The sequence below is a fragment of the Trachemys scripta genome, chromosome 5 (genome assembly GCF_013100865.1).
Source record: "Trachemys scripta elegans isolate TJP31775 chromosome 5, CAS_Tse_1.0, whole genome shotgun sequence".
NCBI classification, from domain to species: Eukaryota; Metazoa; Chordata; order Testudines; family Emydidae; genus Trachemys; species Trachemys scripta.
The window spans coordinates 12,127,969-12,151,122 of NC_048302.1; the positions used below are offsets into that span (position 1 = coordinate 12,127,969).

General features: G+C 41.3%; 1 protein-coding gene across 6 annotated transcripts in view; it reads right to left on the reverse strand.

Annotated features, from left to right (window-relative positions):
- The window catches only part of SLC4A4 (solute carrier family 4 member 4), a 250,479-nt gene that overhangs the window by 200,757 nt on the left and 26,568 nt on the right, over nucleotides 1-23,154 (reverse strand). For all 6 annotated transcript variants that reach the window (XM_034771668.1, XM_034771667.1, XM_034771665.1 and 3 more), the window contains exons 2-3: nucleotides 22,016-22,089; nucleotides 6,788-6,967 (exon numbers count right to left, since the gene is read on the reverse strand). In XM_034771668.1, coding sequence (XP_034627559.1) covers nucleotides 6,788-6,967; nucleotides 22,016-22,088 — 253 coding nt within the window. In that variant the 5' untranslated portion in view covers nucleotide 22,089. The remainder of the gene's footprint in view (nucleotides 1-6,787; nucleotides 6,968-22,015; nucleotides 22,090-23,154) is intronic.

A 23,154-nucleotide genomic window follows, 5' to 3' on the forward strand; every position in this document is an offset into this window, starting at 1 on the left:
CACCTCTGAAAAGTCTATTGCTGAGATTTCGTTACCTCATTTAATAGAGGTATAATATCAGAACAAGTGCTAACAGGAGTAGGATGATAGGTGTGCAATCACACAGATTTGTAAGTGGCTTCCAGTAAAATATAACGCTTCATAGTGGATATTTATAGTGGAACAGGATTCACCCCAACTCTTGAATATGGCTCACTGTTCTATTTAAAAGTTCACGGTGTGGCATATATGCAGAGGGTGAACCTGTTTACATATCACAAAAACTTCTTCTAACTTGATCTAACAGAAGCAGAGACTGCAGCTTAACAAGGTACTTAGTCACATTCCATGAGTTGCCCCACTGACTTCAGGGGGACTAGTCAAATAGTTGAAGTCAGGCACCAAGTACGGCACTTCATTATCTTCTGCAATGGGAGTGATAGGGCACCAGCAATTGATCAGCGTTAACCATTAGCAAAGCATGGGGCAGAAGGCATCGTACTACAGTTTTAGAAAAATTGGCCGATTTGTACTCAAAATTAAACAGTGTTAAAATTTCATGATCCCTCTCTCGCCCCCTTCGATCTAAAGACACGAACTTGGGGTCAAAGAGAGCTTTGAAGCCTTACAGGCAGAACCCGAGTGCCCTGCACGAGTGCCAACATTTTCACGCCTGCCTTTGGTTTTACCACAAAGGCAGCAGGAAAAGCATATAACAGGACAACAAGACTTTAGGTTCAGTGACCTTTGGGTTGAAACCAATATACTCAGCTCATGCCCATGCGAAAAACAAAGAGACCCCTGAAAATCCCTTCTTGGTCCCTAAGCAGGAAATGCATTTAAAAACAAAACAAAACAAACAAAAAACAAAAAAACACTATATATAAAGTCCTACATCCGGGAAGGGGGGGGGGGGGGGAGAAAGCATGTGTACATAATGGGAGGAGGATATGTAACAAGCCAGCTGAACCATATCATTAAAGGCAAATTTATTTACATCTTGTTTCATGAACACTGTTCCAAAATTACATTTTCGTGTAACCATGCTGTGGTTTTCATAAGCAAGGTGTAAAATTGCAACATGGGAGCATTAAGGAGAGATGGTCCATGAAAATGTGTGTTTCAGGGAGGAAAAAAGTTTGATAACACTGATCCAACAACAATCCATTTGCTTGTCACATTCCCTGTATACACAATGATCTCGGGCTCTGATTCCCACGTGTCCTATGCTTTGTATTGTCATTTATAACAGCATGAAATGGCTATAAAATCTTCCCAAATCAAAATGGTAGGGAGTCAATGTACAACCACACAAAGTGCAGAGCAATGCAGAATCAGGCTCAAACTGTTTATACAAAAAAAAATATATATATATATATATCCATGCTCCCTTCATTAGTTTCTTGGTGCTGGGGGATATAGGTCATTTATAGCCAGCAATATGCATCAAAGTGGGAGAATTTAATCCCTGCCCCACACACCAAATATATCAGAGGTTTTTTTAAATCTTGATTTATCATTCTTTAGGCATGGTAAGACCACAGAAATAAACATCTTGCTTTAAAATCATCAAGAACACAGAGGTTCCAGTTTTACTCTGCATATTTATCTGCCTAACATTTTACACTTATTTTCTGTATTACAGTAATGCCTATCTGAGATCAGAGTTTTATTATCCCACGCGCTATCTTGAATAGCTTGCAAGAATACTAACCTCCATCCTTCTGTACTACGAGATAGCAAAACTTTCTACGATGTTTTGCAAAGTGCTGCATATTTCAGGATGATCTCTCTCCTCCGCACATGGTAGTCCCAAGTGACCTTTGCATAAGAAAATGTCTTTAAATTGTATCTATAAAACTCACATCCATCAGTCCAGATGGATAGTTTTACTATTTTCAAATAATGTCGACCAGAGAGACAAACCAAACAGAGGTAAGAATTTTCATCACTGAGAAAATCTATTAAACTTTCTACTCTACTTTCTGCCAAAGCTGTCAGTCGCTAATGTCAATCTCTTCAACTATAGTTTACATATCACATTCAGAACATTTCTGTTCAGAAAAACTATGATGTCAGAGCCTCAAAATAAAGAGAGACATATGGTCATCACAATTTGGCTTGTGGCTTTTACATGTAGCTCATTCATACTCCCTACTCCCAGGGCACTCAGCCAAAGAAAGAATTTCAGTGGCCCTTTCCATCTCAAACAAATATCAAGGTGACCCAACTGAAACCACAGAACAATCAGACTATGGCTCCACTAAAAAGAAAGGAGGAAAGCATAAGCAGAGATGCCCTTCCTCCCAGGAAAGTCTTCAAAACACTTTTAGTGGAGAAGTGGGGGGTGGTCTGGATCAGTACTCCACCCAAGCAATTCCTCCCTTATCTTGTTCTTTGCAACATTCTACCCTCAGCTGCATGCAGAGACAATCAGCCTTAATTACTTCAGAGGGCAGAATTTGGCTTGAGATTTCTGTGCATCCAGAAAGACGACTACCATTGTCAACCTTGCTCCAGGCAACAAAGCCATCAGCTTCTCTACCACCACCCATTCAGGATTCCTTCCTTCTCTCTATTAAATGGGTCAGCCCGGATTGATGGATCTGATGAGCCTAAAATTTCTGCCCAACATTACTTCTGCTCTTAGTATCAGGGGGTAGCCGTGTTAGTCTGTACCCACAAAAACAACAAGGAGTCCAGTGGAACCTTAAAGACTAACAGATTTATTTGGGCATAAGCTTTTGGGGGTGAAAGGTGAGGTTTTTTACCCATGAAATCTTATGCCAAAATAAATCTGTTAGTTTTAAAGGTGCCACCGGACTCCTTGTTGTTTCTGCTCTTAGTGTTACAACATTACTTACCTTCCCCACCCTACAGTTTTGCATTTCCCATTGTGGTCTCAATGTTCTACCCTTCTCCCATTGGTGGCTATGTGCTTCAGTAGCACTTAAATTTAGAAATCTAAACTCAGAATTTCTCAGTTGTTTTAGTGTAAAGCTGTTTCTTCATTCTAATTATCAAGTGCGTGTTTGAGGGAAGGGGGAAGAGGAAGTTGAAAGCCTGTTTAACACAAAACTGTACTCAGTGTTACATTTTTCCCCCCAAAATGTTAAAATGTGTGTATATCAGGGACTGGATAGCTCAAAGACTTAACTTATGCTCTTATGTTAATGTGTAGCATCTCTCTTTTTGAGGTCATACATATCAACGAGGTTCAGGCCAGCAGCTAGCGAAAGTCATTTTTGGAAATTAGGTGTTCTTGGGCTAGTTTTGAGCAGATAGGAAACCACACCACAATTGGTACCCTCACTGACATTCTGCACAGACAGGCTAAGGACGCAATCCTCAGCACAGAGACTGATTTGCCTTCTCATCTCTAAAAAGTAGTTCCTGCAGAGCTGGGGCACATTGATGAGATTGTGTTGGGGAAAATTTACACTAATCAGGCCCATTCTGTACCAGTTCTGTGGAAAGAGGGCCTCCTGCACCAGAGATATCAGGTTGGCACCTTTCATGAACACTAAATCACTTATAATATAAACAAAAATCTTTTCTACACAATCCTCCTGTGGCTGGAAGAACTGAAGACTGTACATTTCTGTCTGACACAAATTTTGAGTTGTTCGCAGAAACTGGACATAGACAAAAAGATTACTAGATACAGTTCCCAAATCCAGCTGTGCCACGCTACCAGTTCTAAATTAACAAGGTGCCCTTAGAAGAGGTCTGCATTTATGGACTTGTTCAATCTCTTGCCTGTCTCCACTGACATTTTATCTGGGTTCATCAGCGTGGTACAGCAACCCAACCTGGTGATTCAATGCAGATTTGCACACAAACTCCAACTGACAAGATTTCAGTATATTTGCCAAGGGAGGTTATGGAATCACCTTTAGTGGGGATATTTAAGGCTGAATTTGATAATTTCCTGTCGCTGATGGGCAGGTATTAAAAGAGACACTGTTAGGTCTGCAGGAGACTGGACTAGATGACCTCTCGAGGTCGCTTCCAGACATTATTCTATGAAATATTTCCATTAATTCTTAGAAACGATTTTAACGAATAGTTACTAAAACTCAAGCAGTACTGTGCTAGTGCCTGGAAACCTGAACATGAAACAGACTACAAACTAACTACCTACGTAAGTTGCACTGACAATTCAATTTTATTGGCTAAACTAGAGAAATGCAAGCAGTAAAAACAGATTTTAAAAAAAAAATACTTTTATTACAAGTAGATGAGGTTAAGAATTTTTTGGAGTTTCTTTAATTTTAAAGTGTGATTTTTAAATGTTTCCACTGAAAATAAATCTTCTCACAACACAAGATTCACTTATCCTTCAGTTCAGTCTCCAATGCACCACATCTCAAATATGACCCAATCAAATTATACATGAGCACTGACCACAATGCTTCTGAAAAAAGTTTTTATTTTATTCTCTCATTACATATACACACAGACCATCTTCTCCATGAACCCAATATTTGCTACACTACATTCACCAGGTCTGAGTCACTCAACCTGTTCCAAATTGTGTGAATACAATAAATTTTTAGTATTACAGTGAAGGATAACAGTTGGTTAGAGTCAGCCTCAATCCAAATCAGTGTTATGCAAGTGTCATCCGTATTGCTGTCCCGATGCCCCTTAATCCCGTGAACTGCATCACCCCCTGGTATTCTATTCTTGGGCCTCTTTAAGAGAGAGAGAGAGAGAGAGAGAGAGAGACTGACTATTATGCTCAACTGTGTCAAATTGCATGGTGGATTTGTAACTTCATTTTCACCTTGGTGCATAACACCTTTCTTTCCTCTTCTGATGACATTTCGCTTCATACAAGCATCGAGCAAGCCAGTCCACAGCCTGATTCTCTTCTATACTAGGGCACTCCTTTGTATATATTTGGCAGTGTAAAGATGGGTTACTGTAAATGAAAAATCAGACCTGGTATACTAATTCCCACTCTCTGCACTCTAGCAATTTTTAGAGATACCTCCTTTCCACTGTCTTATTTCCAACATTCCTCTCATTCAGAGGAAACACTGATGCTCTATATTTCCCAGTTTCTTGCTTCTCAGACCCCAACCTACCCACCTGTAGCGCCCCTTTGTTCCAGTGATCCATATCAAAACTCTCCACTCTGTCCTACTCTTACTGTGTGATTGTGATCCAATATCTACTTCAGCCTCTTACGACACCTGCTCTCTGACAACTGTCTTTTTTTTTTTAAAAATGAAAGACTTCATGTCAGCTTTCTTAATTTACCTCCATAAAATTACTATTCAAAATCCCTAAGCTCTTTAATTCTAATATTCTCAGTCATCTACTGCAACTGATCCTTACCTAAAGGCCATAACTTATGTTGAACGCTTCTTACACAAAAGGAGCGGGGGGATATTATCCTGCGACCATTTAACAGAATGGAATACTGTGGGTCTGAGAATCTGATCGTGGAGGATTCCTATCGCTAGGGTTCATTTCAGCTGCCTCCCCCAGCTACTGCGGAGAGCAACTGGTCTGCTCTGAAAATTGGTGCCATAGTCGAATAGCAGGTAACAGAGAACCAGCTACTTAGATTTTCAAAAGGCCTCTGACAAAGTCCTGCACAAGAGACTACTAAAGTAGTCATAGTCTGAGAGTCAAAGTTATCATGGCTCAGGAACAGTCAGACAGAAAACAAAGTAGAAATAAATGGCCAGTTTTTAAATCATAGAAGGGGTCAAGGGCAAAATAGTAGCCAAAAGGTTTTTGTACTAGGACTGATGGGGTTAAATCTATTTAGGAATGCTTTGGAGACAGGAGAGGTTGGGAAGGCAGGGTGAAGAAAGCAGGCAGATATAGTGCAGACTATCACCTTATATTCTTCCCATATCACCAAACTTCTACAGTGTGACACCATTTTCAACAGTTGATCACAGTCTCTCTCTTCCTGTTCTCTAATGCCCCAGCCTCTTATTTAAGCAACCACTTTTCAGAATAATGAACCTACAGCCAGTTGAGCAGATGGCTAAAGGGGCTGGGAATCAGGCTTCACTGACTGTCCCCTAGAAAGACACTTGAGAGAAGGTACTCCACTTGACAATTCAGGTGTCTCATCTCTAACACTCCCAGCCCCAGCTGAATATCCCAAATCAGAGGCCCAATCTATCAGTATACAACTGATTCATACGACTAAGGTTACATTTCCATTCCAACTTTTGTTTATAAAAAACTCTTATTCTTAAGTCAATTCAATAAATAGTAATTAGCTGCTGTTTATCAGCTGCTTCCCTCCAACTAAAGCAGGCAGGCATGCACGCACCATTGTATAGAATTCTGCAATTCCAAGTCAAAACATTTCTTACGGCCTCTGACAGGGGGCTTGGTTCTTCTGTTATCCCACTGCTAGCTCTATTTCTAGCTGACACCCCTGGGCAAGTGACTATCCTTCTACCCTGGGAGACTGTGCATATGCTGTGTGCAGGAGGAGGGGTGGCAATGGATCAGTCAGAATGGGTAATTAGATTTCAAATTGCTTGCTGTCTCCTCACACACCGCATCAGCTTGGTTTTGACAATTTGCACTGACAACGTCTAACTCAACAATGACACCTCACGGTGAACAAAGATGAAGTGCTCACCTGGAGTGCCTGGGTGGTGTCTCTTCCAAACAACAATTCCCTGGCAACTGATAAAACACATGCTGACCCCGCAACACATGCTGGTGATGTTCTTTCAGGGATCCAGTTTCTTTCTAAATGCTCAGGACAAGAGCACTGCACATCAATAGAGTATCACAAGGAATGCCAGAAAGCGACGGTACTCACTGAGTGGTTTAAGGATGCCGCTGCTCGTCTCATCCGCATTTTCTACATCTGATTTGTCGGAGTAGTACTCAGAGATTTTTTCTCTTTCCTTCTTCTCCTTTAGCCCAGGTCTTCTTCTGTGGCGTCTCCTTCTCCTATAGCTCTTAGGCACGTGGACCCCGATGTAGACAGTGTGATGGCCTATGGAACAATAGGAGCATTAATTTTCATCACGTGCAATTGGCAGAAATACCAAGAAGTCTAGTTTATATCACATTTCATTGTAGGAGTATCCCTAAACAGGGGGTCAACTTGCTGTTTTACTCAAACATTAATTAGCACCTTTTGAATCCCCTTTAGTTGTGGGTTTTGGTTTGTTAGTTATTTCTTTTATGGTCAAGTAGTTTTTAAAAAAAAAAATCACAACTGACAGTACATGCAAGTGTAGAGTCACTGCTGGCTATTCAATATTTGTGGCTATTTTTCTTTAAAAAAAAAAAAAAAGTATTTCTGCAGTCTCACTCTTCAAGAACTCTCCCCATGAACCTACTTGTTTTTTTGTTTGTTTGTTTTTTTACACAAATACTCTTTTTGGGCCAGACACTCATCTGGTGCAAACCAACACAGCCTGATGTCAATCAACCTATGATGATTTACACCAGTTGAATATCTGGACCAGTGTCCAATATGCCAAGTAATAGCCCAAATCTGGAGGGGGGGGGGGGAAGCACTAAGATACATATGTATTATTGCATCAGAGAAGCAGTGTTATGGCTGAGGAAGAGGCTTCTCTTTTACGCTGTTCAGTATCTGACACTTTCCAAATTTTTAAAAAACAAATTACAATTTGGCCTAAAATTGCTTATGCTTGTTCCCAAATATAAAGATGTTCACTCCCACTGCCCCCCCCCCCCTTTTTTTTTTTTTTAAGCAATGGGATAAAATTCTACTTGTCTGTTTTTTGAGTTGGATAAAAAGTTCTTGATTCTTTATTTTCCAAGTTCCTTGCCCCTCCAACACCAGCCTAGAATAAAGAGATTCTTTACACTTTAGGAAATTATTCAGACATTTCTTGTGTACTCTGATAACTCAACCATCTTATTTTTAAAAACTTCAGACACACCCGCCATGGATTCAGTCCCTGATAAAGACAAGTGCCTTTGATATGTTTGAACAACTTTGGTTTATCCACTCATTTTACAACGTACCATTGCAGAGCTCCAGATAAACACACTTGTTTGACCATTGACTGAAGCATGTTTATCTGAAGAGGTGATCCTATTCACATGTGAGAACAAGTGTATTTATCTGAAAGTTCGATCAGTTCTTTTCCCTTAAGCTCAGAAATTCATAGTTATTGTTTCCCATAGCCAATCATCTATCTCAGTTGCCTTGCATATATTTATTCATTTAAATCTTGGCAGTTAACCCACATATACAGCAAGAAAAAAAAATTACTGATTATGCAAAAGTGAGCAGAGGTGCAATTGCTGTGGGAACCCAAACTTTGAAAATCCAACTTGTGTGCATTTTGGCCAGAATCCTCACCCCAGCAGCCTATGTAGTTCAGCTGGGATCTCTGTTGGGGAAAGAGAAATTCTTCAAGGAAAATTAAACTACAGTGAACTAAGGCCACTTTACTTCTGAATTGAGAACGTCCACACAATGGGTTAATGCACTTTAACTAATTCATGTTAACTTCACACCTCTAGTTAACTTGCCCTTTTATCTTCCTGAGTGCCCCTGTGTAGACATGGCCTAACACAGCTTCAGCATTAGGCCTTGGCTACACTGGCAATTCACAGTGCTGCACTTGCTGCGCTCAGGGGTGTGAAAAAACACACACACACACACGCACTCCGAGTGCAGCAAGTGTAGCGCTGTAAAGCGCCAGTGTAACCAGCGCCTGCAGCGCTGCACGCTCGCTCACAGCGCTGCAAGCTAATCCCCTCGGAGGGGTGGAGTACTTGCAGCGCTGCAAGAGAGCTCTCGCAGCGCTGGCGGCGCGACTACACTCGCGCTTCACAGCGTTGCCTCGGTGAATCGGCGAGTGTAGCCAAGGCCTTAGTGTGGACAAAACTTTAGGACTCTCAGCACTAGAAGGTTTTATCAAGTTTGCAACCAAGCTGTAACATGAATAAATCCATCTGCACTTCACAGCCACACACAACATGGGTCTCATGTGATCCCTTCTGCTGTGGATGAGGTTTCAATCTCATTCATGAGCAGGACTGATGTGACTGGTAAGCTGTGAATGCATTAAAAAACTGGCCATTCTGCTATAGAAATGGGAATACCTAGCTCCATCTGCATAACTAACTTAAGCCACTTCAGCCGATTCCCAGGCCCATATGGGCTGGAACATCCCAGAACACATGGCACCATGTGAAATTCTTGATGACCAACACCTGGAACTCAGGCAATGCACACCTTCAGACATTGAGGAACCCACTCAAACTGCTTATCTACACGAAGGTTCAGTACAAATGCAATGGCGGGAGATCAACAGTTATTGTCAGAGGCAGGGAGAGAACTCAGCCTGCACGGACAGTGTCTATTTTTAAACAAACCATTACAAAGCAGTAAAATAGAATGGGTTTTCACCACTGAAACGCAAACAAATCTCAAATTTCTACCGCAAATTGCTAAGGTGCTAGAGCTGTTAAAAAAATAAATAAATAAAATTAAAAAAAAAAAAAAAAAGCAGCACCATCTGCCCCTCACCATCAGCAGCCACCATCTACTCTCTTCACAGTCAAAACCAGTTGACCCATTTTTGCTCAAAATCACACACAAGATCACCACTGGACAGAAAATCCATCTTCAAAAATTTCAGCCCCAACAGGAAAAAGTTTGAGAAAGTGGTAAGCAACTGCAAAAGGCTCTTCAGAATGGAAACGTGAAGGCAACCTTCAATGATCGGCATCAACACACACGCCACCTATAATACTTTAAATCAATACACAACTCTGATCTATTAGAAGTTTCTAAACCTAATCAGATCCTTAGGAAGAAAATTGTAAACCCTGTATATGATGGAAACCCCTTTGAGCCAGGGGATGCTGCCACACCCGCAGCACCCCTACTTTCATCACCCTGTGCTCTTGAAGAAACCTTTATCTGGACTGACACAGGTGTCGAAGAAAAACCCTACTGACTGCTGGGTAATACCTAGGCCAGCAGGAGAACTAAAGCAGCCATTTTCATTCTTCCTAGCCTCTTAAGTTGCAGCATGCTAACATGCCGTACATGCATCTTGTGAAATTTATCAGGCATAACCATTTGCATTGAATGGTTCTCATGGGAAAGCTAAATTATCCCAACAAGTAGGAAATGTCTCAACATAGTGCATTGAGAATATGTGTCAATTTCTTCCTGCCAGGCACTCTGGGAGGAGAGTCTAGAAGTTTATCTCAGAACTCACAACAATGTAAACAAATGCCAACCACTTCCTTCAAGTACATTGAACAGGAAAATCTCTTACTTAGCCACCTCCCTTCAGGGAGGGGGAGCGGAAGGGGGAAAGGAACATTAAACATTTCTCTCCCTTGCAGAATGGGGAACTGCAGCTAAGTAATGCAGATGCTTGCCTGCACATACACAACTTAGTTTCACGTTACCAAAATCTGCACTGTGCACATGTGATCAAAAGGATTAAAGAGATTGTCTAGTTCTGCTGGCAGCATATTAAGGTATTAAGTCTACAGGCTTACTATGATGTGTTTCTATTATCAAGCTGACCACAGAATTAAAGTGACTCAAAAAAGGAGGTTGCTTTAATGCAGCCGTGGGAAGCACCTCACCCTCTTATATCTGGCTTTCGCATCTGGTCAGGGCAATAAGATTTCCTTGTCAAGAGTCACTAACTGCCCTTTCTGTTGTGGATACGGTCCCCACCCTACACCTGCTGTTTCTTTTCATATTAGATTCCCACACATCAATCGAAGTTATCCACTGTGCCCTTGCTGACATTTCCAAATGCCCAGGTAGCTTTTATATGGTGCCTCAACACATCAGGGTTAAGTTTTATCTTCAAGTACATGGGTGCGACCCCTCCAGAAACCACGAAACTGTGTGTTCATCTTGGAGATAGAACTTGGTCCTTACTGTAGTGCTATAATTCTCTGGACTCTCCACCCTTTGGCACAGCTGATGAGCCATAATATTCATCAGGGAGCCACGCCTCAGTCATTTGCTCCTACATATGGAAGGCAGCGTGTCCAGTGGATAGGGAAATGGACTGGAAGTCCAGAGACCTGAATTCCATGAGTTCTGTCACTGGCTTGCCGTTTGACCTTAGCTAAGTCACTTCATTTCTGTGTGCCTTTCGTTTCCCCTCCCATCCTCGGTCTCATCTACTGAGATTGCATGCAGCACAACAGGACCTCTAGACACCACACCAGGACAAGTTAATTTATTAATGTGTTCCTGGTTAGGTTAATTATTGGGCAGCACTACTATTCTCAATGGCTCGATCTAGACATTCTAATTTCTTTACTTCAGTGTAATGAATTTTTGCTAACACTTTTGCAAAGATAGAGCAGTAAGAGAGGAATTTTATTCTTTCTGCATGATTCTCCATGAAGTTCTACTCACCACATCAACTACAGCAGGTTAGCACACCCTAGCATCCAGAATGATGATGTGATAAGCTTGAAGGTCACTGCAAGCATTACAGCAGGGAGCTTCATTGTAAGCCCCCACTTTCAGTGGTTTATCATCATTTTCCACCAACAAATTACTTGGGAGCCAAACTCTATCATGTTGGATGGCAGTCTGAGGGTGATTTTTTTTTTCCTTTTTTAAACCAGAGGAAGAAAACGGGCTTTTTTATTTTTTTAATGTTTTAAGACGCTTGTTCAGATGCTTTTTTGCACTCTAATACCCCAGTTTGGATTTAAACATTCTAATGTGATGCATACCTAGCCCTCAGTGAGTAAAAAGCACTTTGCTAATCTTGAAAAGAGTTAAGATTGTTTGCAGATACCTAAGTATGCCTGCATTTAAATCAGTATGGGAAACAGCATAATATGTATGGGGAGCATGCCATTTTCACTTGGTTGTAAGATTATTCTTCTCTGGACCTGCCTTCAGACCCGGTGCATCAATCTGTCCCCTGCAAAGCCTCCTGAAATTCCATTAACCACTTTCAAGATGGTCTCAGAAAGGGCTATGCAGGCCTAGGAGCTTTTTGCAAGTTTCATGTGCTTTCAGTTTGAAATTTCAAATGTAAAAGAGATGAAGGATCCCAGGCTCTATAGCAAACTAGAGAGTGTATGAAGTTTGAAGCAGCGGATGTAGAGGCTCAGCAGAAAAGCTGACAGATTTGTCAGGCTTGTAGATACAGTAATACAAGAGGGCACCAGTGATCAGCGTTACCACTATGTATCTATACCTATATTAAAAAATAAATAAATAAAAATAAAAAACCACCACCAGCTAAGGTAAAAGAATGTTCTGGTTGCAAAGTCAAGCACTCAAAAGTTAGGGAATGCCAGAATTAAGATAATTTCCCATGGGAAATTTCAACATTTCAGAAATAAATAAAATCAACGGAAAAACAATAAATTTTTGGCTGATAAACATGTCATTAAGGTGCCTCATTTGAGTTGTAGTTTGAGTGCCCTGTGCCCCCATTCTCCTCTATGGGCTCAGACATATCTAAAGATTTGGGGGGGGGGGGGGAGATGTACTTTTCAACCCTCCTAACTTGCTATTCTAAAGCCCCATTTCTTCAAACAACTAAGACATTTCCTGAAGCATACCACCTTCCCCCATGTCAGTTACTCAATAGTTGAACTCTACCAAAGCTTCTACATGTTATTTTTTATATCTTACAATGGGACGTTTAATATAATGATGACAGCATGCAGGGGGGCCTGGATGAGGAAAACAACATGTAAATAAGAGAAATAAGTTCCAGTGACCTGATGAGACATCAGAAATTGTGTGTCTTCCCAAAAGTCAATTTACTCTTCATATAAAAACGATCTCTACAGTCCTTAAAGGTTCACATGTAATGACACTATAGTCAGCTTACGCTGAAAGGCACTTGGATAGGATGAGTGCAGAATAAAGGAGATGGTTTGAATCTCAAGCTCTCTCAATTCCAAAAGCATGATTTTTCCCTCCTTCACTCAATACCTATTGATCACCTTTGGGTTAAACTGAAAAATTCCTAAGAAGATTTAACATGGCTTTTCTGAAGCTTATTGTAGAGGTGGTTTGGTGCTGTACCTTGACACCTACAATTCCTTTCAAGTATGGAGGCAGCACGCTAAAAGTAAAAAAAAAAAAAAAAAAAAAAAAAAGATTTAAGAAGTGAGAAGAACTTAAACTAAAAAATAAAAGGTGCATTCTTCATCAGGAACCTTAAAAGAACATACACAAACCTGAACATCTAAATGAAACAGTGGGTATAAGTGATCAAAAGATGCAGGATTGATCTAGGAAGGAAAGACAATGTGTGCAGTGGAATCTGGGACAGACACTCACATAACTGAGTGTAGTTTCTGCATGACAGATAAATGCCTATAGTTGGCAAATGATAAATTGGTCAACACTGTTAAGATAGAAGACGACAAGCATGTTTTGGGTATTCAACCTGAGGTTTTTATAATCTATCGTTAGACTCTTACCCACAAACCTATAAGCAGCTTTTCTGACTCTTCAAGTGTGAGAGGTTAGACAACCTACAGAACCTGCCATGCCATGAGCTGATCTAATCAGGTCAACGCTGCTTGGATCCTAATCAAAGAAGAGGATGACTTCTGAAAGAGCAGCTTACATATATTATAAAATCTAATACAAAGTGTTAGTCCATGGTTTCCAGAAATGAAAACTCATTTTGAGTACCTCTGGGTTTTTTGAGACACCTGATTTTCCACACATCCTTTAAAAATCAGACTCCCTTAAGGCATCTTAAGTGGTGCACCCAAAATCAAGGCATCCAAAATAACGTATTGCTTTTGAAAACCTTGGCCTGAATTGTCTCTTTCTGAGTATGGAAATCATCAAGGCAGACAGACCCAATATTAAACTGTGTTTGGCATTATAAATGCATCTATGCAGATAGGAGCCATATTAGGTATAAATAAGCAGCTTGATTTTCCACAGTTGCTGAGCCCTATGGATCCCATTGACTTAGGTGGGAGCTTTTAGCGTTCAGCCTTTCGGAATATATTAAGCCCCTTCTTTAGGCGTGAAAGTTTGAAAATTTTGACCCTAGTTCTTCTAATTGTCTGAGCAGGAAGGACTTTGAATTTTGCAAGTGTGTTGCACTGAGCTGTGTTGGAGGACACGAGACTTGTACTGCTGATGAACTGCATGCCATTAAGTCTAGAGGAGATAGTCTTTCCTCCCCCTTAGGTGCACTAAATTCCTGTGATTATGGACAAAACCAGGGCATTGGTTATTATTGTAGAGTCATAATCAATACATAATGTTTAACCTAAACAAGCCTCAATCTCACCGCCTCAAAAAAGGTTTGTAGTGCACTAAAAGTGTCCCCATGATACTTAGAGTAAATTGCTGTCATTTCAGTGCCTGCCCAGGTGTTTGGCATATCAGCTGGGGCATCACGAGAACTCTGCTACTCACAAGGTAAGCACAGGTGGTCAGGACTGGGAGATGCGAAGCTGCCTCCTGCATATCATAGCAGAGCTGCAGCATGCATGCATGACTGAGCAACAGAAGTGTTTGTCAGTGAAACTAGCCACCTAAATTTGGAGGCACGCACACCCTGTGCTTTAGAGAAGGAAATGTGAGTCACTATCACTGAAAGCCGCTGCTAGCACACACAGGGACACGAGTGTTGGGGAAAGTACACAAGATGAACAAGAAAAAAGGTACAGAAAATGCCTATAAGGATCTAACAGAAAGATGGACACAAGAAATGATGGACCAGAACAGACCAAGGATCCACCTAGTCCAGTACCCTGCCTCCAATTTTGGCAAATGCTGGGTGCCTCCATAAAAGCCCTTATCATGCACCTAATTCTGCAGTACTACTGTACATCACGAGTACATCCTAATGGCACGCTGCTTCTGGGTATGCAATTATGGTTAACTATATTGAGGACGCAGTTTTCTTTTAAAAGGGAAATTGCACCTAGATTCTGGAGTACTCCAAGATCAGACTCCTTGATACAGGGCCCCCATTTATCTCCATGTCCACCCTCCACGCTGATGGCTGCACAAAAACATCACACTCATGGCAGAGAGTCTGAGTCTGGTTCAACTGACTAGAGCTTCTGGGACTTGTGCTACGGGGCTAAAAGTAGTAGTGTAGACATGCCCACTCAGGCTGGAGCCTAGGCTCTGAGACCAACCCCCTTTGCCCAGGCTCCAGCCCAAGCAGGAATGTATACAGTACTATTCTAGCCCCGTAGTGTGAGCCCAAGTCAGTTGAACTGAACTCCAAGACTCACTGCTACAGGGTTGTTGGGTTTTTTTTGTTTTGTTTTGTTTTGTTTTTTGCAGTGTAGATGTACCCTAAATAGTCTGATTCTCATTTTATACCCAGGCCACTTTACTCTGTTCTGTCACGGTGAAGAGGCCTTCAAGTGAGCATAAATATTAAGTATGCTCATTTTAAAGTCCCTTTACACTGCCTCTTATACCCACAATATTGTCCAAAAAGTCTTGGAATACCACCGAACCCATGTGAAGAGAACATACATACCCTAGAAATTGTAAGAGAATTCTAAACACAAAGAGCCCATATTAGCTCCACTGAGTTACAAGGCAGCCCTGGCAGTACTCACCAGAGTAAGCCCAGCTTTGCTGCTTACAGGCCCATAGAGAAAAGCAATGAATATTTTATTTCTCTTTCCCTTAGACCAATGAAGAATAAGATTCTTTCCCAATGGTCAGTGAACACACAAACAGGGAAAGTCAAGCAAGAAACCAGGACTGGTCCTAAATTCTGACTTGATCCACTAGGCCAATTCTACTTCTGTTCCTCTCACTCCTCTCCACCTCCAACCTTGATCTCTCAGGCTCAGCCTCCCCTTTCCTTAGGTCTTTGCTCTACCTGCCCTCTCATTCGTGTTTCATAAGGAATGGTTAAACAGAAGCACCCACTGGGTCTTCTCTCTATACCCTTTGTTATCTTATACACTAACCTATCTTTGCTCTTACTATTCTCTCCTCTTATGGAAGCTCTCTAGCATTCCATATTCATTGCCCTTCTTGGGATCTTTTCTACTCCGGTTTGAAATTAGAACTGATTAAATTAATAGAGTTTATTCATCCATTCAGTCAGTCTATTGTCTGTTAATTTTTACCTTTTGCTTCCCAGGAGGCTTTTTTGTTTTGTTTGTTTGATAAGTTTTGTCATTTATCAGGTATAATTAGGAATGACTTCACTTCGTTTCTATAGGTTTTGATTTATTGCACAGATTATCGGTTTTAACTGGTCTCTCTTTCCCTTTAGCAGGTATTGGCTTAAGTGGCTTCTCGGTATTTATTTCTAGATCATTAATGAGAAGAAAATAAAAAGTGAGCCCAAGACGGCAGAAAACTGAATGAAAAGTCACTAATTCACAACTCCATCTTCCATTAGAAATTCCACAGCTGTGACTGGACCTCCCTGCCATATTTTAAGTTTTCCTAGATTCAGGGTCCAAGACCAGAAAGGGAGCATTGTGATCATTTAGTCTGACCTTCTGTATATGTATTTTAGGTTATTTGTTTAAAAATAACCTGAAGGAATTCAGAAAGGGATGGGGTATCAAGCACAGCAGAGACAGGTAAATTTTATATACTCTTCACTTTCTGTCCTAAGCGGTCATGTAGTGTTGTTGGGCACTAATGAAGAGTTGCTGTGTCTCACCCCAGAGGCAGACACATGCCAGCAGTGAGGGAAGAGAGTCCAACAGAAAGAGTTTGTAAAATCTGTAGAGCAACTTGAGATCCCTCTGAGCGAATGGTGCTCATAGTTCCTGGGCACATGTATGTCCCAGCATCCTGTTTCCAGGTTCTGGCCTGCCGCTGAGTCAAACGACCGGGGTCACATGAAAACTGCTGGGGTGCAGCACTTATAAGAGAGCGGCTATTCATACAGAAAGAGGAGAACCCAGGGCCAGTGGAATCCATACTAGCCAAGCAGGAGCAGAACAAGTCTCAGCTAGGAGAGGCTTTAGACATGAAATGGTTTGGGGAAGGAACTTCAGAGTCTGGGGAGAGGGCTGGTAGATTTGTTCTGGCAGTTATGTTTGAACTGTTATGTTTTCTTAGCAAATCAGATCCAAAGAAGGGGATGTGACAAACCACGAGTCTACATGTACTTCTCTGGAGAAACTGAGGCAGCGGACACATAACCTGATTGGGTAAGCTGACCATAGCACTGTCCCATACACCAGCGATTCTCCACCAGGGGTCTCGTGCCCCCTGGGGGGCCACAAGCAGGTTTCAGGGGCTCCACCAAGCAGGGCCAGCGTTAGACTCACTAGGGCCCAAGGCAGAAAGCCAAAGTCCCGCTGTGCAGGGCTGAAGCCCGGGGCCCTGAGCTATGCCACCAGGGACTAAATCCGAAGCCTGAGCAATGTAGCTTTGCGGGGCCCATTGTGGTGTGGGGCCTCAGGCAACTGCCCTCCTTGCTACCCTGCAACGCCGGCCCTGGCTTTTACATGCAGAAAACCAGTTGTGGCGGCACAGGTGGGCCATGGAGTTTTTATAGCATGTTGGGTGGGGAGGGGACTCAAAGAAAAAGGTTGAGAACCCCTGCTCCACACACAGTAAATGTATATTATTATGTGTACAGTTAAATAGCATGGGCCTTGATCCTGAAAAGGGATCAGCCTGCACAGTCCCAGCAAATTTGCCTGTCAAACTGGAGTCTGTGCAGACAGCTCCCTTGGCAGGCCTGGTGCTCTGGTTTGCCTCCATCAGTACATCCAAAGCCCTCCATTGGAACACTCTCTCACACCAGCAGACCAAGGGGCACAATGCCACCGTCTGACTGTCACCATTTAACTAGCATGGCCTTCAGCCAAGTTTGGTTAGCCGCCAAGTTGGAGAGCAGGTGCGCATCTCATTCGTGTCACTTTTGCACAGAGATGGATTGTTTTTAAATTGATCATTTAATACCATATTAAGTGTTTTTAATGCTGGCTGAGTGTTTGCTCCTTACCTTTAATTAAGGAAATCAGCAATTCCTATCTTCTCCCTTTCAAACGGGGGTTAAAAAAGCCATGTTACTGCCATTATGGTATTACAAAACACTTTCCTCAGATTTGATGTAAAATAATTTGTAGTACAAGGCTCTGTCACTGGAGAATTTAATATTCCTTTAAAAGGAAGACCACTCAGCACTTATACACTGCCTTTTCATGTTTAACATGTGGGTAGCCTGTGCCACTCAGGAGGTTTAGATGATCTGGTAGTCCATTCTGGCCCTAAACTCTATGACACTTCCCAAAGGTGTACTTTCTTTAAAAGGCAGAAGGAAAAACCCTGACAGTTCTTTTTAAAATGCACATTCAGCTAAGTACCATTTTAAATAAAATCACTTTACAGTCATCCCAATTTTGACCCAAGTTTTTAAATCCGAGCCCTTCAAATAGGACATTAAAGTGTCACAGCAGTGGAAGTGAGAAAGCACTGATGTCAGACAAGACACCAGCACATTTTAAGAGAACACTGAAGTCTGCCAACTACCCTGCCGACGGATAAAAGACATTTGCAGCAGACTAGAATGACATCTCACCTACAGATAAAGAAAATTAGCCATAAGTTGAAAAAAAATGGATGGTAAACATGCTGGTAGATTTACTAGTGTCAAGCTATCAAATGTTAGAAAGATGGTAATATGCAAAGACCCTCCTATTAGACCATTTAAGGTAGGTTCTACTGCATTTGTATTGAATCAGGACTTGAGAGTTTATCCAAGCTGTACTACAGCATATTTAATAGTATACAAAGCATAACAGAGAATTAAAACTAGAGAGGAGCTGAAATAGAAATCTTTTATCTGAACCCTCTCAAAATTTGAAGGTTCACATAAAAACCAGAATTGGAACCCAAATCCCTACTGCTATTTACTATTTGTATTGTGGCAGCACTGAGGGCTTTGTCCATATCTGGGCCCTCCACTCCCCCACCCCCAATGTGCTAGGTGCTGTACAGATACAAAACAAAACAGGACAGTCCCTGCCCCAAAGAGCTTACACTTTAAGTAATCACTCCTAATTTTGCAACAGCAAAATCAAAGTCTGTGGAGGTTTTGAAGACACAAAAATGCAGCTTCCTCTTCTATTGTGCAATTTAAACTAAGCTAAGTTATCAAAACAAATTAACAAAGTACATTCTGTGGTGATTTTTCCTTGCTTATATTTTTTAATTTCACTTGTTCATTTATACTATATTTAAAAAAAATCAGTAATTCAGTCTCCCATTGTTACTGCAAAATGAGTGATGTTTTGAGTGAAGCAAAATTAAGGGTAGCATTTTATGACATTACACAACTTTTTCCCCCAAATGTGTGATAACACAAATACACTGACATCACAACAGGGGCAAGCAAAAGAAAAAGAGGTTTAGCAAAAATGGCAAATGGTTTTAGGGGTTGTGAAGTTTTTTTTATTAAAGTTTCTCTTGTTGCAAAGTCCCTAATTAAGTTCCCCATGTTTCTCTGATCCATGTGTACAGACGTTTATGTAGATAACTCCCCTTAACATTGATGAGATCTACAGACATAAGTTTCCAGTGTAACAGAGAATTCTGTTCTAGTCGGGTTCCAATACTGCATCCATCTTCATGGTATCCCTAAAGTAGATGGATACAGGGTGGGGGGAAACTTGCGGAAATGCAGGCCACAGTCACCTACATACCTGAACCCTGTCAGAGTGCCCCTCCTTCTTTACAGTTTTAACTGAGTTGCCAAACTTGAAATCAAGTATCCTCCGCCCCACTATGAAGTCAGAGCTACTACTGGCTTGAGGGGAGTTAGAGAGGCAAGATCTTATCACAAGGGATAAGGTGGAGCTTTACTTTTTCCCTTGTTCCAAAACAAGTTCAGTAATCTGCATGTCTCTCATATCTAGATTCCTGACTTAGTGGAATTTTAGGAATACGTCACTACCTTTTAAGAAAAGAATGTACAGTGCTGTAGATAAATGGGGCTGCTTTTCTTTTTAGAAAAACTTGACCCTGGAGCTCCGTTTGTTCCTCATTCTCGCAATAATGCTTATATTTTCCCATTCTCTGAAATGGAATTGGGAAGTAACCTCACTAAAACACGCTGAGCCATATTTCCGAGAATCTCTATACGACATCAGCCAGCCGCCAACAAAGCAGCTCTTCATAACAAAAATGTATTGTAGTTATTACCTATGCCCTTTTGATATTAAAGCGAGGTAGGCAGGTAGCATTTACCCATTAACATCAGAAGTGAAATGATAACTTCTTCATGACAATCAGCAGGAAATGGCCAGATACACACACAGATCTTAAATTATCTTCAAAGTCTGGGGACATGCCATAGAGACACATGCTCTCATAGAATTCCCATTAGTGTTACTGTTACGGGTAGATTAGGCACATGCATGTGTGGTGTGTTCTTGGTTAGGCAAATGCAACGTATACAAAAGGCCAACACATATGAATAATTATTTATATGGCAAAGTGCCCAAAATGTGCCCGGTGCTGTCAAAGAACATACGAAAAGGACAACCCATGCCCCAAAGAACAGCAGAGGCGAAGTGGCAACTTGAAGTCTTTTCACATTAGCACACCTGTTCCTATTCCGATACAATGGCAGTTGCTACACTGCAAGTACTCAAAACTTTACATGTGCTAGCTTCCTTAACTAGTTATCTGGGGGTGTTTAAGAAGTTTCATTGTAGTACCTAGGCACTGCCATTAATGAGAACAAGGGAGTTAGTTATACAACCCAAAGTTTGAGTCTATCAAAAGGCTCAGACCTGGAGTTACAGTTCCCAGTCTCCTGTGCTGAGGAATTATATAAACACTTCATCTCTTTTCACCTACTCTTACTCCCTGCCCCCAGCAAGGTGATAACAATTGGACTGTGATTCTTTAATGATAGATCACACTTTAATATTCTTTCCAGGTGAATATGCAAGAAGGGTCAGATAGAAAATCAGAGAGTCTTAACAGCCACTCAAAACCCTTCTATTTTTAATACACCTTGAGGGGGTTGGCATGACCTTTTGCTGCTCTGCTCCTTACCATTATAACTGTGTTTTATTATCGGGGGAGGCTAGAGGGCAGGTTTTATTTACATTGTTTCCACCTGCAGTTACAGGATTTGTCACCATTTTAGGCTTTAAAATATGGAGAAACATTTAAAGAAAAAATTACATGTTTACGTTCCATGCTAAGGCTTTCACACCTGTGGGGTCAGTATCCTCTAACAGGAGACCCTCTCACCCCAACCCCTATAGTAAATGGCCTAGTTAAAACCAACAGGGTGTTTTTTATAGCCATGGAGCACAGCTGACATAGTTGAGGAAACAAAACACTGTGCTTCTCATATCTGGCAGTTTCCTGGCTATTTTTTGAAATGATTATTTTGAATTGCTGGAAGCTTGATAGTTGCATTCAGAGACCCAATCACTGTATTTTGCAGATATTTTCTAAAACTATTTTCATAGTTTGGAGGGAGTTACATAAATATATTTAGTTTATGCAAAAGAAAAAAATTCAGATGCTCTTGTTCATTTCTTTAAATATGGAGCAACTCTTGGCCTAGTTAAACAGGTCCCTTTTCTCACAGAAAGTCATGGCCTGTATTTCTTCTAAGCCGAAAGAATCCCACAGAAAATGATCCTCTTAGTGCCCGGAGTCTGGCACCCAGAGGCCAGCACTCAATACCGACTCAGCTGGGATCATTTTGTGCAAGAGTCTCCTCCATTTGTGATGCCTGCCAATGTATGCCATACAAGGTGCAATATTGATTCGTAAGTGCTGTGAAATGCATGTATATAAAAAAACCACACAGCATCTCATGGCTATTCTGTGGAGGCATGTGAATGTTATTTTGGAAATAAAGAAAGAACAGCAGCAGCACAAAGAGAGTCCCGTTTTCAAAGTGAGAGTTAAGCTGTAAAAAGTCAGGTCTATGCTAATTCTGGCTGCCGCCATTTCAATCATTTTTAAGCTTAATTGTTCAGAAAAAGAACTATCCCTTTTCACTGAATCTGCCTGTGGCAATTTGTTTTGCTCCAATATATAAATATTAAATTTTAAAGACACACATTAACCCAAGAAATATAGATCTCTTACCTTCCACTTCTTCTTCGTCGCATACATGCTTAAGGAAGGAAGCCCCTCTGTCCAGCACCGCCTCATCCTCCATTCTGTAGTAATAGAAAAGAAAAAAAGAGTGCTCAGACTTCTCCTGGAGTGAGCTATTTGAACCAGCCCAACTCCTGGGCAGGTTAACCTGCAAACTATTGTTCATGTTATTGGGTGGGTGCTGGTGCTCTTCTTTCCGTGTCTGCTGTTCCTTCATGCAGCTCCTTTTGAATGGCGTTTGGTATTAAGCTGGTCCCACGTAGCTCAAACTCTAACCTTGAGAGGGCATCAGTGGTGGCAGGTGTGAGAAAGGTAATCCCAGCTCGGAGTCTTTTCTTTAAAAAAAGAGACGCACATAGTAGTTTGGTGCGTCTATACACTAGCCGATAGCTTGTGGAAATCCGGTTTCACTTAAAAGCTCTTCTAAAACACACTGCCCGTAGAACCACCTACACAAACAGACACACATAATGCATACAGACAGACACACACATTCTCATGCACGGTGAGAGACAAGGCGCCAGCCAGCCTCTTAATACCAGTAAAGCACACTTCTCTGTGGAGAGGCAAGCTTTGTGTCACATGTTGGCCTTACGGAAATCTGACATCTGAGGATTATCCAGAGACCAAGCTACAGCAAGTCAGGCCATCACAGCAGTCATTTGTGTGTGCAGGCCATTCATTCATGTATTGATTTTCTAACTTTCTTTCTTTCACTTCTCTCCCCCTTTCCTTCTCCCCTCAACTCCCATTTATTCCTAATTTTATAACAATGCCAGAAAGCCCTCCTGTTCCATTAAATGTGATTTTCACTATACAATTTCACCAGTAAATAAGATCGCTGAAACTTCCCTAGTGAGTGTTTGTAAACCTACTTCTGACTAGCAAATATCAAGAGTTACAGTCAAAATTAAAGGAAGCCTGCAACATACTATGCTAAATACTTTAATTATATTTAATGTCGATAAGTAAACATTTGTCAACCTTTACCATTCTTAGGTTAGGGAAACCATTCAGTGCTAATTGTCAAATAGGAGTTCTTAATTTACACACTGCAAACAGCACTGAAGTCAATGAGGCTTTTCAGAGCATGTAATGCTGCAGAACTGGGGCCTAAAGTTTTCTTC